General features: G+C 34.6%; 1 protein-coding gene across 2 annotated transcripts in view; it reads left to right on the top strand.

The window, feature by feature from the left end:
- The window catches only part of LOC149064791 (alpha-1,3-mannosyl-glycoprotein 4-beta-N-acetylglucosaminyltransferase B-like), a 77,238-nt gene that overhangs the window by 31,246 nt on the left and 27,506 nt on the right, over positions 1 to 18,486 (top strand). For both annotated transcript variants that reach the window (XM_089254756.1, XM_089254755.1), the window contains exons 2-4: positions 12,269 to 12,652; positions 14,358 to 14,491; positions 17,481 to 17,527. In XM_089254756.1, the coding sequence (XP_089110882.1) occupies positions 12,269 to 12,652; positions 14,358 to 14,491; positions 17,481 to 17,527 (565 nt within the window). The remainder of the gene's footprint in view (positions 1 to 12,268; positions 12,653 to 14,357; positions 14,492 to 17,480; positions 17,528 to 18,486) is intronic.

Below are 18,486 nucleotides of genomic sequence, written 5' to 3'. Positions count from 1 at the left end.
GCAAGTAAGGATTGTAGTAAAAATTATCGTTGTACCGATAAGTATTTAACATTAGACAATTCCAAACAAGAGTTCGAACAATATTGTTGTGGAGGGATTTATCGTTATATCAAGTATCGTTGTAGAAAACTTTCACTGTACATTAATAATCATATTTGTGTCATTATTTTGATATTTTTCATTTCAATGTATGATTTGTATTTTATAAAAAAGTTATATTATTTTCTCCAGTAATATTTGCACTCTTTGTCTTTGTAATTTTATCCCGTGTTTCAAGGTACAACAGTGCGCGCTACAAGGTACAAGACCCCTTGTCGTACCTTGGAACATTTTTACCTTTCGGAAAATCCATATTTTATGATTACAGTAAGAAAGAAAAGTAATTTAGAATTTATACACTGAAGTGAGAAAAGTCATGGGATACCTATTAATATTGCTGCTCTTCGCCGGGTAAAAGGAGGTCCCACGCGATATTAAGAGGTATCCCATGACTTTTGGCACTTCAGCACTGAAGTCATGGGATACCTCTTAATATCGTGTTGGACCTCATTTTACCCGGTGAAGTGCAGCAATATTAAGAGGTATCCCATGACTTTTAGCATATCAGTGTATGATGTATTTCATACAATATACATATACTAAAAATGAATTTAGTGAAATTTTACGGTGAAAATTGATTTAGGAAAAAAAGAGGTTGAAAAATAATGTCACACAAGATGTCTTCCCTACACCATATTCATTATATTATGCCAGATCAATTAGCCTACTGTATTTCAATATTTTCCTAAACAAAAAATTATTTCATCGTAAAAAAAAACTATCGATTTCAAAATCACGAAATTTTTCCGAAATACCAAAATATTCGAGAAAATTCCAAACGTACAGATACAGAAAAGGAAATAAAAACATCGGAGAATTTTCCAAAGAAAATATTCTATAAAAAAAACGGGGAAGGGAATAGAAAGGAACATAATGGAGTTTCACGCGAAGTAGTTTTATGCTATTTTTTGGTGCCCGCTTTTTTTTTATACAGTATATATATTTTATTTTATTTTTTTGAACTATGAATAAAAGATTTTTCTGTTCAACTTGACCCCAACGTTTCAAAAAAACTAAAGGGAATTGACTCTGATTGATAGAGTGTTCCATTGTTCGGGAATCAAGTTATGATTTTTTATAAAGAAGAAGGTAGAAGTAAAAGAAAATAAACTGTAAATGGCTGAAACGAAAAAAAAATATATTTCTATCTCTCAAATAGAGTAAGATAAAATTTATACGAATGCCAAAATACAATGTACATAGTTATTATTTTAGTTTTCCAGCTAAAAGATGGATAAAACCTTAAGTACGTAAATTACTATTACGATTGTTTTTGTACTTTTTCCGTTGAAAAGAATTTTGCTTTTATCTTTTGGTAGCTTTAAGGATCTCTTATATTTTAACGTGGTTAAAACTCTACTGTCTAGTAGAAATATGGAAGATATTATATATATAACTACGGATTTATTTAAGGTTCGGTATACATATATTTGATTATATATATATTATATTATATTGTCTTATGCCAGAACGAAATTTCACGTGTTTTCCATACTTAATTTTTCGCTAAATTTTCAAAAAGATTAAGCATTATTAACAGTTGCGCGAATACTAAAATCGCATGTCATTAACGTAATTGAATGGAAGTTGATTTAAAATAAGGGAAATGTGTTTGAATTTCGTTTTTGGTATTTTTATTTAGATCATTGTTTCATTCAAGTCATTTTTTAAAAATAGTTCATTTTTGTGAGAGGTGTTAGGAAAAACGTTCTGATGCGTCATCCTGAAATTAATTTCTCAACATACTTTATCATGTTCAGTTTATGAAAAAAGTAAAATTATCTGCTAGTCCACTTACCCCGGCGATGTCTCTTCAACATGGCATAGCTGAGGTTTACTTAAACAAATGTAGGAAGATGCATAAATATTGAAAATATTATATATATATATATATATATACAACTATTTAGTTCATAGAATAACAATAAAAAGATTGGGGTTTATTTGATTCAATATTATTTAAATTTTTTAATTTAAAAATTCAAAAAAAATTAATTTTTTTTCTATAACTCAAGTATTTATGAATGGATCTCATTATATGTTTTGTCATTTTATGAACTGGAGTTTGATTTTTCTTGAATTGATTTGTATTCAGTTACATTGATATGCTAATTTATAATGAGCGCAACCTGTTAATATTGCTTTTTTTTTTAAATTAGTAAAAACTTAGGTATGTAAAATCATGTACTAGCAAAGGATATCATAAAGAATCGAAAATATAAGTAGGCTAAATATATATCTAGGCTTGCCAATGCTTAAATAAGAGACTTTTCTGGAGACGAGATATCTCGTTATTGCCGCATAAAGGGTTAATAAAATACTGAATTGAATATTCTCTACGTGAAATCTGAAAATAGAAAGCAATTGAACTTAATAAAGTCCATATTCAACGAAAATACTTTTAAGATATTATTTCTTGTCATATTTAAAGTATTCACTTTACACTTTTTTTGCTCGAGAAATATGATTTTCTTACGGTTAGTTTCTACCAAATTGAAAGTGTCATGTTTTTAAAGTTAAAAAAATTGAATTTTTAGCGCAACCTCTGTAAAAGAATTTCACTCTATTTTATCATCCTTTCACGTGACCATCTCAAGTTTCCAGTGGATATTCCAACCACGTATTAATGCTACTTAAAAGTCTGTTCACGATAAGCTATACTAAAATAGAAAAACATTCATTTTACTTCAAATTACTCTTTTTCTCCAGCAGAGAGAAACATTTTCCTTTAAACATACGTAAAGTAAATTTGTTACGAGATTAATTTTATGGGAGATGAAAAATAGGATTTTTATTTTGTTTTGACATTTTGAGGAAAATGTTTTCTTCTCTCTAAGATAAAAATGTTTAGAAAATCTTCTTTTCGAGTAATTTTAAAAGATACTGCTATTATTAACAGAAGCGTATTTTACTTGAACAATGCCTACTGTTTCTTTAGTACATCATCCAATGTCATTAAATCTCAAAATATTGATGCTTTTTAGTCATTCAAATACAAAATATGTTTCATACTATAACATGGTTTTAAGAAGTTAATATTGTTCTGCCTGTAATTTTTCTGTAATAATTTCTTAATTGGAGTATAACTCATGATTTTTGTAATCAGCTTTAGTTTCCTGTTCGGTCTGGTATATGATATTATGACAATAATGAATATGATTCACATAACTTGAGCATAATTTCTAGTAACATTTAATATCAAGTGCATTCTATGTGTATTTGTCAGAAATTGAAGTTATACTATTGCTTTTTATCTGTGAAGGAAAAAAATATCAGATCATGCATGAAAAATTTGGTTTCAAATTAATATAAATTAAAAAAAAATTATATTAAAAAAAGGGGGGGGAAACACAATGAAAATTTGAATATAACAATGAAATGCTACAAAATTTATTTCAACTTAAAAATGCTACATCATTGATTCCAATCGATATTGTTATACTTTTTTCGATTCAGTCCACCTTAGTTTACACCTAACGGTTTGGTTTGAATATAATAACAATGTTTCACTGTTCTCTTTACTCTTTTTGGCCTGCATTTTTTGGGCAGTTGAAAAATATTTGCTATCAATCTATTTCGTCTTTATACAAATACAAATACAACGCCACAACAGGCAAATTGCCCAACGAGGTGGCTGACTTAAGAACATCATGGATCCCCTAGCCATTTTTTGGAGGCCCTACCTACTACACCACACATGCAACCCCCCCCCCCGCGGAACCCCCAACGAATCGGTACATCAGGGAATGTGCGTGTACGTGTAGTGCAACCTGACGTAAAGTTTGTTTCTGTGTATTGCTTGGTATGTGTAGTGCTGCCATCTGCCACCAGTTTTTCTAACTATGAGTGGAGTGTTATGATTGAATGATTTATCGTTGTAGGACTATTGCTCTCTGTGGCGAGACTTTTTAACGGGGCGATCGGCTCGCATTTGCGCCTTGAAGTTGGGAACCACAGAAAACCAACTTCAGCCGACCACCACTGTGGGGTTCGAACCCGGATCCTCGCATCGCGAGTCCGTCACTATAACCACTCGACCACCACAGCGGCCCAATAAAAAAGGTTCAATAGAAAATGAATCATATATTTTCCTGAAGAATATATTGAAGTATTGTTAAGTCACCGTTTGTGGCGAAAATTGTTGATCCTAGAGGTATACTTCCCATTAGAAAAAGTTTCCAAATAACGAGGAGCATTCCGATAGGTCAGTCATGTTTCAAGGGGTTATATAGGTATTAAAATAAAAAAAAATTATGCAGTTTGCGTGTCCCCAAAACCCAATTAGAAATTTTTTGCCCTCTCTCTTCTGATGCCAGCTAAAAAAAATCCACGTTTCTAAGTGCAATATTCACTGAGATGGGTAAAACGGTTTTTCCCCATTTAGAGCTGTTCTTTCCAACTTGTTTTTAATAAACAAATCCCAAAAACACAGACATGTATACAAACATACACATATGTACAAACATACACATATGTACAAACATACACATATGTACAAACATAAAAACACTTTGTGACCCCCCAAGGGACTTAGTAAATCCTTCCAGCCGGTCTAAAGAGTTAATCACATATGATTAACCCCCATCTTTCTTTTCTTCCGTTACTTTCCTCCGTTTTTCGAATTCGAATATCTCAATGAATATTGCACCTGGAAACGTGGAATTGTTTTTGGCATCGACAGACAACAGGGCAAGGACTTTCTAATTGGGTTTTGGGGCACACGGGGACTGTATAAAAAATTAATTTCCATATATTAATAACTATATAACCACTTGAAACATGAATGGCATATCTCAAAACTACACGTGATTTGGATACTTTTACTAATTGAAAGTATGCCTCTAGGATCAACGGTTCGCCAGTTAAATGGCATGTCCCCTGTTTGGTATGCACCCTGTACATATTCACCTTCTGTAATTTCAAATTCAAAATATAATTCGTGTTTGTGTATATCAGTCATTACCTGATCATATAAGAAATAAAAATCATTATCGATATGATTCAAATACATAATAAATACCTGCTATTTTTTCCGAAACTTTCGCAATCAGTCAGCAATCAGAATGATTCATTCATATCAACAAATGGAATGATGTTGAGCTCTCGTAAACGCGCGCGTATCGCGATGAAACAGTAAACCACATCAATCCATCAGCTAAGAATGGAACGGAAATATGCAATGCTAATTATTATTTCCCACGTGGGAATGAATGACTGGGAAAGCTCTAAAAACATTAGGAATTCTAATTGGAATCACCAGGGCAGAAAGGGTTGATGACAGCCTCAGATTAAAAATAAAGTAATTACAGTGAATACTAGTTCAAGTTATTCCCCTTAATTATAACTTTCGCAACAAGAAGTCCTATGTGTTGGGATAACGTGTTCTTCACGTATTCGCAAGATATCCGTGAGATCTCTCCGAGAAATTTGTTTATACAAGATATACTGAAAACTGGCTGTTTATGTGAAAGAACTGATTTTTGGGAAGAAAAATTCACTTCTGCGCCGTTCAGAAACTTTCCAAGGAAGAAATTTTCTATCTGCTTCTATATCGTAGTGATAGCACACTCGTCCAGTATGCAAGAACGCGTAGGTTAGAAATCCCGTAGAGACAGAGGTGACTACAATCAGCCAATGGCTCGTAAATAAGATCAAGACCACCAGATGCTTTTGTACCTCCACATCTAGCCTTGATGCCCTTGACGAGCCATTAGCTGATTGCTATCACCGTCCATCACGCCGTGCCGTTCAGCATATGTACGCTGAAGGGAAGAAATATTCTATCTGCTTCTATAGCTTAGTGGAAGCGCACTCGTCCGGAATTCGAGAGGGTAAGGGTTTGAGTCCCCGCAGAGACAGATGTGAAGTTTTATTTCCAAAAATCACTACCTCCCCCCCCCCCCTTCACATAAACATCAAGTTTTCAGTATACCTTGTATTATCATGTGGAGAAGACATCTTTCTCTGCAAATTTGTTAGTATTAGTAAATTAGTAATTTATGCCCGAAACGACCATTCGATCCCAGACCTGCAAAGCCGAAGGCTAGCGCACTAAACTACTAGACTGCCAAGCACATCTATTCAAAAATTCAACTTATTCTCGTTTCAAGCATCATTCCCATAAAAATAATCAATACTATGCCCCTTTTTATAACAAATCCGGTGTTATACATATTGATTTTCCTTTTTTTTTTCATATCTTTTAAGCATACAAACAACTCATTCCAGACACTGCCTTAGCCGTTTGTTACGAACGTTTCGTTTTTTTTTTTTTTTTTCACGCTAAATGAACGGCGTTGAATACGAGGAAACACTTCGAGTATGTTTACGAGACATACAACTAAAGAAGAGAACTTACTGTTTTCACATTTCACTCTATCCGGCTTATTTACACAGACACGTGTGTGTATATTTTACGTCAATCAAGAAGAGCAACTGCGTATGAATAAAAGATTCATTTCGTTCTTTCGCCGAATAACACGAAAGAACATGGAAGGGAATAAATATCTTCAACTACAGAGCGGCATTTATTAAAGGTCTCATTGTTATCCGCGGATTCGTAAAATATTCATGAACCGCAAATGCTTTGGAATTTTTCGAAGCTAAGTATCAAAAAAGGAAAAAAAACAACACTATATATATATGCTGAGGATTCTTAACCAATACTACTAAAATAATGAGATTTTTTTGTTTTTCTTCTTAGAAGTCTTCATTTCTTTGTTTGAAATACGATTTCATAATCAGTTTTGTTAGATTCGACAAAAAAAATTCCTCTCCTTTCAAACTATTAAAAATAAAAAATGTATAAATACATAATAATTCCATTGATCTTTAGATAAATACGAGAATTAATATAAATATTTGATATTCACATTGTATATATATTTTTGATTCATCATAAAAGAATTATGAGAGAGGAGAGTGAAATACAAAAATTCCAGATAATCTGAAGAATGGGAATTATGAAAGATACATTTCCGACTGATATCATCGGTAATATTTAAAGAATTATTATTTATTAAAACATTGATTTTGGTTTATGTGCATCCAGTTTTATATAACACTACATTCGAAAACTTAGTTTTTCTGCACGTAGTTTGTTATGGCTATCCTACAAAAAAAATTGGCGATATAAAAAATCATATAACAATTCGTTTAATATGTAGTTTTTTAAGTATTTTTAATGCAACATGTTTATACTGCCATAGAAGCTGCTGATTGTGCTCGGTTCGAAAAAAAGAAAAACTGACGGACAATGCTCCTTTACCTCATTTACGCGGTGCTGCTGTCCTCTCCCAACTTTTCTCCGATTTTTCAATTCGTATATTTCAGCTTATATTGCACTTAGGAACATCGGATTTTTTTTTTCCGTTGGTCTTGGGAGAAACATAGAAATAACTTCCTAATTGGAAGTTCGAGGACAGGGACGGCCACACAAAATTTCTATTTCTGTATTTTGTGACACACATTGTATTTTCACTCTCAAAGCTGGTAAAGGGTAATTTCTTGAACTCCTTCTGAGCTTTTTTGAATTTAAACTATACCTCTACGACCGACGGTTGATGAGATAAAGGTTGCATTAGCACTTACAGGACTACCCTGTATACCATACGTATCACTGAAGAAAAGAATTACATCCAGAATCGGGGCGCGGTAGCTCAGCTCGATAAGATACCCGCCTGAAGTACCAAAGGATAGAGGTGTCGCGAGTCAGATACTCGGTTCGTCCTTCCCAGAAACTTTCCTGACGCAGGGCTACAACAGCAACACGACCACAGAAAAAGACTACTGCCGCAGGCAGTCCCACACCGAGGGTTTAGCGCACCAACCTCTCCGTGAGTATAAGAACAAAAGCTGCCGTTCGGATTCGGCAATAAGTTGTAGGTCCCGGTCTAATTATCCTCGTGTGCGGAAAATGACCGCGCTGCGACAAAAAATGATCAATGATCAACATCCAGAATCCCCCAAAAAAAATGATAAATTTCATTTGAACTAAACTCCATTTATTTCTTTGACACTCCGAGATCTTTTTCTATGGCCAATGTCAAAAAATAATACAAGTTTTTTTTTCGAATGTATGAAAAAAAGAAAATAATGCGCTTCAAGAGGAAACCCGAGACATAATAACATTTCACACACGAGGTACTATTTTCATTTTATTTATTTTCCCCTTCGCGAAATATGAATAAAACATGTCCGACTTGATCTGTACGTAGAGTTACATGAACGTGATCGTGATTGATAGAGTATTTTATTGTGGCCGATTCAAGTTGTGATTTTAGTTCACAAAATAAAAGGAATAAAAGTGAATCAAAAGAAGCAGAAAAGCTTTTCCCTTTTTTTTTTTGAACAGAAAAGTAGAATAAAATGCGAGTTTTTTTTCCTTTTCCTTGTCCTGTTTCTCGTATAAAACATTCGATATTTTTTTCCTTAAAAAATAGTGGAAATGTTTGAAAAATGTCTTTTGGAATTACTTTTTTACTTTCCCAGTATGTTTGAAGTTTGTTGTTTTTTTTGTTTTTTTTTCAAATGTTTCAGTTTTATAAGAAGCTTCGTTTTTTTTCAAAAGAATCAGTTTTTGAACTGATCGTGTTATAACTAATGTGATGCCCGTTATGAAGCATTTTTAAGAGATCTCTTACCTATGATCTCTCTCTCTAATATGATAACTAGGGCTAGGGTTTCTATGACTTTGCATATTTTTCATGCATTTCGTGTTGTATTTCGCTTTTTTCAACGCGATAGAACAGGTTTTCATGTTTTTTAGTCATTTTAAGGCTTTTTTTTTCATGGTTTTCACTAATTTCAGGGCATTTTGCATTATTTTTAGAATTTAAGGTATATTTCCATATTTTGGAAAATTATTTTGGATGTTTCAGCATAAAAATTAAGAGGAAGGAATTTTTTTCCCCCAGGCTGTCTCTTCCCTAGTTTTATTTCCCGATATTGGCGATTTTGGCCATTTTACTTACCTTCGACATTTTTGTCAATGATTAGCGATTTTTTGGCGATATCAGCAACTATTGGCAATTTTATTTGCGTAAACTTGGTATCATTTTCGACAACGACTGGCGATGTTCTGTAATCAAGCGTATTTTTCTCGCACAAAATATGGTCAGCCTAATTTATAAAAGGAAATTTTTAAATTTTTTAGAGCATAAATGCAAACCATTCTTTGTGGAGCATATTCGGTTGGTTTTCAAGTCATAAAAGTCCTATCCTTAAAGATGAATATGCTCTATAGTAGAGAATAATATCACTAAATAATTTATATAATTAACCTTATATTCATTTCAAATTTGGTACACATATTTTAGATTTTATATGCTATCCTATACCAGTACAAGATTTTGCATATCTCTAATACTTAATGTGCTGGAAATTAAATATCAACAAGTTGCGCGCATCATGAACAATTATAACATAAAAGGGAAACTCTTCAGTTCATAAAATGAAGAGAAATATTTGAGATTCATTCATGAATGGGTTATAAAAAATACTTTCTATTTTTTTAATTTTAAAATTTACATTCAAATAATATTTGGTTCAATGAAACCTCAATCTTTTTCATCAATCTTTACTTCATTTTTAATCAACTTTTATACAATTTTATTGATGTCATGCAATTTTATTGTGTGCTCAAGCTGCTAATAATACATTTATTTAAAAATTTGCGAAATATTTACCGATGGAGGTATGTAAAACTGTGGTTTTACATACCACAGACAACCACATACATACCACATCAACTGATGGAGGTATGTAGTACTGGCGTAGGATAGTATAGGCAAGGTACCTATAAGTGTTAATGCGGTCTTAACTCATCAACTTACTGTCCGCCGTAGAGGTATAGTTTTTCAGTTTAAAAAAGTGCCCAAAAAGGAGTTCAAAAATCACCCCTGCACCAGTTTTAAGTGAAAATACAGTGTGTCACGAAATAAAAGAAATCTAAATTTTCTATGGTCCCCCTGTGCTCTAAGTTCCAGTTATAAGGCTATTGTCCTGTCTCGGCCGGCAAAAGATATTCCAAATTTCTATTTTATTGGCTAAGATATTCGAATTCAAAAAATCGGAAAAAAAATTTGGGCAAGAAAAAGGCGCAAGTAAGGGGAAAGGAGGGGTTGGTCCGTTACTTTTTTTCTATTCTTTCATAACTTTTTTTTTTTTTTTTTTAATTCAGAAATTGTAGCGAACGTTGCACTTAGAAACATGAAATTTTAATTTTCACCTTAACAGATACAGGGCAACAACTTTTTGTTAGAGGACAGGGAGACTGTATAAAAATTTAGATTTCTTATTTAGTGACCGCTGTATTTTCAATCTCAAAACTGGCATAGAGTAATTTTTCAACGTTTTGAGCACTTCTCGTTCACGTAGTTACTCCTAGTGCATTGCTAAGAACTCATTCACACAGCTCTGTCACTGAATTCATTCTTTGAATACTTCATCTGAGTCGCAACCTTGACATCTTGCAGGATGTCCTTCATGAAATTTCCACGATAATTTCTTTCCATTCTATGTATTCTCAATTCATTAATTTCCGTGCGCAAGTGGGCGTTGAATAGTTTCTTAGTAAAATAGTTTCTTTCTTAACTATGTCCTCAAAGTCTGGGGGAAAGCTGTCATTCCTGTGGATTCATTATCCTGGGAATGTTTATATATTTTCCAAAGTCCCCATTTTAGGTACTTAACCAGTACTGCAAAATTTGTATTATTATTCATTTTAAATATAAATGTCAAAATTATTATTAAACATTATTTTTATTTCATATAGTACATATCATTACTTCATAATTTAATACACCCGTCGTGTACTGAATTGTAACAAATTACTCGTTTTAGTCACATGTGGCCAAAAAGTATTTTTTATTTTTGTATTTATTGTTTCTTTAATAACGTTGTGCACAAATTCTTCATCTGTAGCTCACAATCACGGACTGTCCCTTATAGACAGTAGGTGAGCTTTGTGATTTTGTAAGAATAGTAGTGCAGTGGTAGTAGTAGTAGTAGTTGAGTATTGCCGTGACGCAATTTTGTAATGCAGAACACATCGAGGAATATCTTATAACTCGCTGAAACATCTAGAAGTGGTATATTTAACAGATACGTGACGCTCTGTTTTATTCTTTGCTCATGCAGTTGAAAGTGAAATCTGTGTAAATAAAATGACCTTTCTTTCATACTTTTTCCATACTTATTCACACTGATTAAACAAATCACTGAATGATCAATGTAAGTTTGCTCGCTAATGCATTATGCTAGGAAATGCCCCCCATACGTCGGAATTTCATTTCGGGGAAATGAACAAATCTAACAAAACAGCCTAGAAGATCATAACTCCCCACATTCACTTTGACACCAATCGACTGAAGCGCATAATAGCCTTTCTGGAACAGAACCTGCATTCCCTCTATGATAAAAGTTCAAGGAGTTCAAAGTTCACTAGATTCAAATCCAAATTGTTATCTCAAGGCATGGAACCTCTTCACCGGGGACGCGTTCCAGGATAGGAGGACGTCGAAAACTTATGTTCCGAAATGTGCTGAGCAAGAGAAACATCACTGACGTTACTGATGGTGTCCTACTTAGAAGTGAAACAACATTTAATAAAAGGCGAAAGATTTACTCGCAGTTTGAACAGAGGCCGGAGCATAAGAGACTGAACAACTGGACTGAACTTAAATACCAATCACGGCACAAAGCTGAAGATCCAGATCGCTATACAGATTTCAAATTGCTAACCTATTCTTCTGATTGGAGGATTTTATTTTGCAAGAGCTTTGCAATCGACGGCTATGACTCAATTTATTAGATTATTTATTAGTTTTAAGGAAATGTTCAAATAATTCCAGTTTCAATATAAAGGAACTCAGATTCACCCCATCCTCAGGGAAACTTTTCGATATCTTGCAAAAGGTGTGAAGCGGAGTAAACAAGGTCATGTCATGTCATGTCATGTAAGATGAAAGCTATCTATATCTATCTGGTGATTTAGCAACTTTTTTTTCGCTTAGTTTATATATACAAATTTCATATTGATCCTGCCATTGGTCGTCTCTGAAAAAAAGACATCTTATTTCCTTTTCGCCTTGTAAATCACTTACGTGTTGACATTAAAGATATTGGTAATTTCGGAAATAATTTCCATTGTTCATTTCTTTTGTTGCAGTTGAGGTGACGGAAGAAACGACCCTGTACCAGGAACTGACCCAACTCAGCCAAAGACTTCGCGAGGTCGAGAGCTTCAACCGCGACAGGATGGACGACTTGAACTCTTTGCGTCAGGACATACGTCGAGCTTTGCAGACCAAACCGGCGTCACGTAAACAGCTGAACAGTGATGTCTATTACAGGAACAACAGCGTTTACGTAGGACGAGAGACTTTGGGACAGAAACAAAGTAGTAGTTATCAGAGTGGTGTTGGTCAGATCCTTGCCGTTGAGGATCGAATCCCAGAGCTTCAACTTCCGTCCCTCAGGGATTTCCTCCCTCATCTGAATCATTTCGAAAACTTGCACCCGTCGTTGCAAATCACATCGTCCAGGAGCGGAGGTGAGTTATTTTCTTGCGATGCCGACTCGTAACGTGCAACTGAAACTATATACAATCATAAAGGAAAAATATTTTTCTGGATGTTATGACCACAAAGGTAAACTCAGAAAGAAGAGTTTGTTGTATCTGCTGGGAGTCAAACCTCGTTCCTCTTGCAATCCAAACAAGGGTGTTATCCATAATACCACTGGAGACACGACTGGCTTTACTTATTTCATGAACTGTACCGTGACGCGCTGAAGTACAGAACTTTAAGCCTCCTTTAATTTCAAAAATTAGCCCCGGGTGCCGACAGAACAGAGAGAGAATTTTTCTCGGGACGCGAGTGGCGCAGTGGTAAAATGCTCTGTTACCACTGTCAAAGCTTTCTTTAGGTTCGATACTAGTCATTAGTAAGGGAAGTTCTTTTCCTATTAAATCTGAGGCGACCACTGACAGATGGGGCCTTACACTCTGTCGCCGCCAGAAGTCCGTCGTCCACAAAAAAAATGTGATGGAGCGTTTGGTTACGTGAACGAATATAACTTGAAATGTGAACACACATGTCTCCCGATCCGGCAAAACTCAACCGGTAGTAAATTGCGCATTGCGATGGGACCGGAGTTGTGTCGGTTTGAAAGAAAAAAAAATTCTTTATAACATATTGCCCATGTTGCCAGCTGGGGCTATTTGCTGAAGTTAAGTGAGGCTGCTGTGTCTCTGCTTCAGCGCACCGCGACACAGTGTTATAATAAACAAGGCAATGGCATGTCTCACGTGGTGTATGTAATATTGCACTTGCCCGGATTACAGGAGGACCGCAGTTTGATTCTTGACAGAGACAGTAAAACTTTTCTTTACGAGTTCCTCTCAGCATAATATCCAGAAAAAGTATCTTTCCTTGGTGTATTATGTGCTAAGAGAAATTCTTAGATACGTAAATGCTTTTGACATGTAAATTGTTTCATAGACCCATTCTAATTTAACTTTAAAAAAATTTGAAAAATTTATTTTTTTCAAACAATTGGTTTATATATAAACAATTATCTAATCTGGTACTAAAACTTTCTATGACAAGAGAAAAGGAAAAATTACATCAATATATATACATGCACCTTATATACAGGGCACATGGCATTTTTCTGGCGAACCGTTAGCCCTACAAGGCATGCTTCCAATTAGGAAAAATATCCAATTAACGTGTAGCACTCAGATATGTCATTCATGCTGCAAGGGGTTGCTATAGTTATTAAATATTATTATTTCCCGCAAAGGACAGAGCGGGGGGGCCATGTTTGGTGTAATCTTATAGTTATTAAAATAACAATAATTTCATTTTTATACAGTCCCCGTGTGCCCCAAAACTCAGTTAGAAAGTTGTTGACCTGTACCTTCTAACCCCGGCAAACAAATTCCACGTTCCCAGTTGCAATATTCTCTGAGACATTGTGGAATTCGAAAAACCGAGGAAAGTTGGAAAAAAACAGTATTTAAATACGGGTAAAACGGTTTACCCGTCAAAAATCAAGTAACCAAAGTAATGAGTACAGTACATGGAAAGACCCGTAATCCGGCTCTAAATATTCATTAAGACAATCAAATTTGAAAATTATATAATAATATTCACTTTCTTCAAGACAAATACATTTTCTCTCGTGATCTGCATTTATTTTTTTCCCCGTATAATCATTATGAAACGAACACGAGATATTTGTTGTCGTTCCAGTGTCTTTAGTACTAGGAATACCGACAGTGAAACGATCCGTTCCTGGATACCTTTTATCCACGCTCCAGAACCTGATAGATAATTTAGACGAACAAGAGAAAGAAGATACGCTCCTCATCGTTCTCATAGCAGAAGTAAGCGCAAATCATTATCTTGAATTATACTAATTATGCTGTTTGAATTAGTCGATTTTTCGATCATTATAGAAAAGTTTCTCGACGGGGAGATATGTTATTAATACAAATAAATGACGACATTCTATAAAAATGCGTTAAATATGTTGCATATTATTTAATATTAAAATTACATCGGAGGTTTGAAATTGTATCTACTGATATGCAAACAATTCTGAAGCTTCAAGTCTGTTCAATTAATTTCTGATTAAAATTTGAGAACTCAATTATGCATGGAATAAAATTTTACCCATTATTATTTTTTTTTTGAAAGACACATTTTTGGCGGGTTATTTTACGTTGCCACGAATCAATGCCGTTGCCAGTTAAGTACTGAGTCCCATAATTATCACTGTAATAGAAAATTTCAATTTTTCACTTATTATTATTATATGTGATAAAGGCGCCGGATGATGTCTCTCAAAGCACTCAAGATGGCAAAGCACGAAGCAATTTCAACGCAGATTTATTTTACAGAACAGCTATTTACACGTATTCACAGGCAGCGATTAGACGGAACACGACAGAGAGATTTGGTTACAGACAGGTCACTCGACACAGAGAAGTTTGTCGTCAATTTGGCGAGATTTACAGCGAAATGCGTTAATGGTTACTAACAGGCGAAAAATGGCATAATAAATGATAAATAAGAAATATTCACACAATTCTCGTAACGATATATATTTGATAAAGTCTATACAGGATTAGACTACATGCTTGTTACTACTACTACTACTGCTAAACCGCACATGCTCGTCGTACTCATTCCTCTGCTGAATTTCTGGCGAATTGGTATGCTTGTGATTCGTGGTGGATGTAAACACAACATCGCTTCGCCCACCGAATGGATTAGCGTCACAATGAATTAGCGTCGGTAACAGGAAAATTCAGAAATTAGCTCACTCCGATTTGCATATTTCGACAGTGATAAGTTTTTTTTTCTATACCTACAAAAAGACCCTTTCGCAAGAATAACTTTTTCGCACAAACACTACATTCATATATAGAATTTCTCCTTAATCTTTATGAATTTTTGAACTATCTACGAATTTCTGGGACACCCTGCATATAAAAAAATAATTACATCTTACCAAAAATTCCTTTATGTCATTTTATTTTTAAAGAATTTATTATATATAAATACAGGGTGATCAAGATCAAACTTCGCCAAAATCAAAAAGCAATTCAAGCATACGATAGCAATCTAAAAATTCACATACCACACATACACTCAAAACACGCATTCAGGCATACGCAACATGCTATCTACAACCCACTATGACAAACTAGAGAACTCTGAATATGGCTATCTCGGTTAGATAGTAGATTACGATCCATTACACATAGAACATTATACCATGGGCCAAAAAGATTATTGCAAACTGGCTAGACACTACTGTTAAAGAAAATTATGTATTCTATTATTATTTTGTTATATAAATGTTTTCGAGAAAAAAAGGAATATGAAAAAAAAGAGTTAGAAAAAAGGATAGATTGGAAAAAATAGATATTTCTATTATGCATTTTTATTAGTTTTGTATAAGTCATCCTATTATATCCCACTTTATCTTGTTTGCCACTGATATATTGTACTCGTTCTTGTTTCCGTATGCGTTATCTGTATATCTTATATGTGTTATATGGTTTTTGTCTATGAACGATTGATTTAAATATTGAATATTTGAATTTTTCCCCCTTATTGTGATCTTTTGGAGCGCATATTACATTTGTACTTTCGACATGACGTTGGACTGGATTTTTGTTTTCACAAACACACACTCATGCTTTACACATGCATGTACAAACTTGTCTTTTTCCTTCACAACGCCTCAGAAAGGCTATTTGTAAGTCGTCAGACAGCCTCATTGGGCTATTAGTGAACCACACATGCACCTCGTCCATATTCCTCTGCGGAACCTCTAACAAATTGGTACATGTTGGAATGTGTGTGTAGGTGTAGTGAAACCTGACGTGAAGTTTGTTTCTGTGTGGTGCTTGTTATAGTGCTGCCATCTGCCACCAGTTTTCTAAACTATGAGTGAAGTGTAAAGATTGAATAATTGTATCGTTGTAGGCCTGTTGCTCTCTGTGGTGAAGCCTAGCAGTTTGTGGCGAAGTTCGGATTGACAACTAAAACAATTATTCTCACTGTTTTGTATTTTCCATTAGGAAGAAGTAATTTCCGACAAAATGCTTACGCAAATTGTTCTAATTTTCAAGAACGGAAAACAAATGCAGTGAAACAATACTCGATACAACGCTAAATCCCTCTACAACGAGATTTTTTCAAATCTCATTTTCGGAATTGCTTATAGTCTGATGTTAAACTTCTCTCGATACAACGATATCCTTCACTGCGGTAAATACGTCTATAGCGATTTTTTAGATTTCGAAACTACAGAGAGAGAAACGATATCTTTTATATATTTCACTCAAAATGAACTTTAATATATTTTTGAATTCTTCACAAGTGTTTGTTCTTTCAAAGATGGCTAATAGCAACGCTATTTTGCACTATCTACCCCTTTGAAAGCGATGCTGAAGTTTCCGTGAAGCTACTTTATATGTATTACACAAACACGGCATAAATCTGGCGACTCCTGATGATAATGCCACTACCTCTCGATATAATGACAATCTCTCGACAGACCATTTTTTTTCCCTTTGTCCGCAGAGTATTGGTATGTCGAGGTTCCACTGTATAACGGAACAAAAATGTTTTTATCCAGAAATCAATACAATTACGTTTTCTTTGTCCCTGAAGTTGATGATCATGATGGCGGTGACATCATCAGGATATTGACGTCGTCACGTTGGTCTTCAAGAAAATATTTTGCGTCGATTTTCGATAGCAAAATCGCCTATCTATTCAATACTAAACCATGTTTATTTGCGTTTTCCGATGAGCCAAAACTATTTTGAAATAATATTCTTATTTATCTTTAATCAGGTTGATAAGAATTACGTAGAAAAGGAAGCGGATGAAATTAAATCAAAGTAGGTTGAAATGTTTCGATTTATAGTTTCACACGTATTGCATACAGGGTGTCCTGTAAATGCTAATGCGGCCTTTATCTTATCAATCGTCCGTCGTAGAGGTATGGTCCCAATTTAAAAAATTCTCAAAATTCGTTAAAAATTTACTCTGTGCCAGTTTTTGAGAGTTTTTAGAGATACAGTGTGTAACAAAATGAAAAAAATCAAAATTTTTGTACACACGGTTCCCTTTTCCTCTAACTTCCAATTACAAAGTTATTGCCCTGAACAGTAAAAACTAACAGACACACGACGCTCCTTTCCCTCATTTATGCTGTCCTTTACCAAGTATAAAATACAGTATAATGGAACTTTGGTCAACGAGCTTAATTCGTTCCGCTTAAACGTGCTCGTTATTCGAATCAAACTCCCCATAGGAAATAATGGAAACAAGGATAATTCGTTCCACAATTATTCATTTACATAAAAATTACTAATAAGAACGGCGTTTAATCAATAATACAATGCAATAATAAATAATTATATATAATACAATAAAATACATATATTAGATGAGCCAATGAATTTTCAGCGATAGACCTTGGCCCGCGCGTATCCGCGGCTAGAAATCAAAGTGAGCTTCCCTCTTGCGGGAGGAGGGTCTCAACACCATGGATCCCCAGGAAAAGTGCAGGGTCGTCTTAAGAGTCCCATCGCCCCCCCCCCCCGGATACAGTAGATAGATATATAGAACCGCTCACAGCCCCGGACTGATGCAAAGCACCTTACTTCCGTTACCTCAAAAGAGGCAGAGTTGTGCCGGAAAAGTTAGCAAAGATTTATAGTGGTGGCTCTCTTTGGCCCGTGCTCGCAAGTTTGAATTACTCGCGTCGTTCTAAGGCCCCGTACTTGGATAGAAATGCCAGTCTAGTATGCTCCGCCCTAGTGGCGCAGTGGTAAAGCTCGCCTTCCACTCTAAA

This window comes from Pholcus phalangioides, unplaced genomic scaffold, assembly GCF_987345545.1.
Source record: "Pholcus phalangioides strain wild (caught in Gottingen) unplaced genomic scaffold, Ppha-v1.0 ptg000042l_1, whole genome shotgun sequence".
In the NCBI taxonomy this organism is placed as follows: Eukaryota; Metazoa; Arthropoda; class Arachnida; order Araneae; family Pholcidae; genus Pholcus; species Pholcus phalangioides.
Note: the sequence above shows the minus strand (reverse complement) of the source record. Positions and strands in the feature narration are given on the sequence as shown.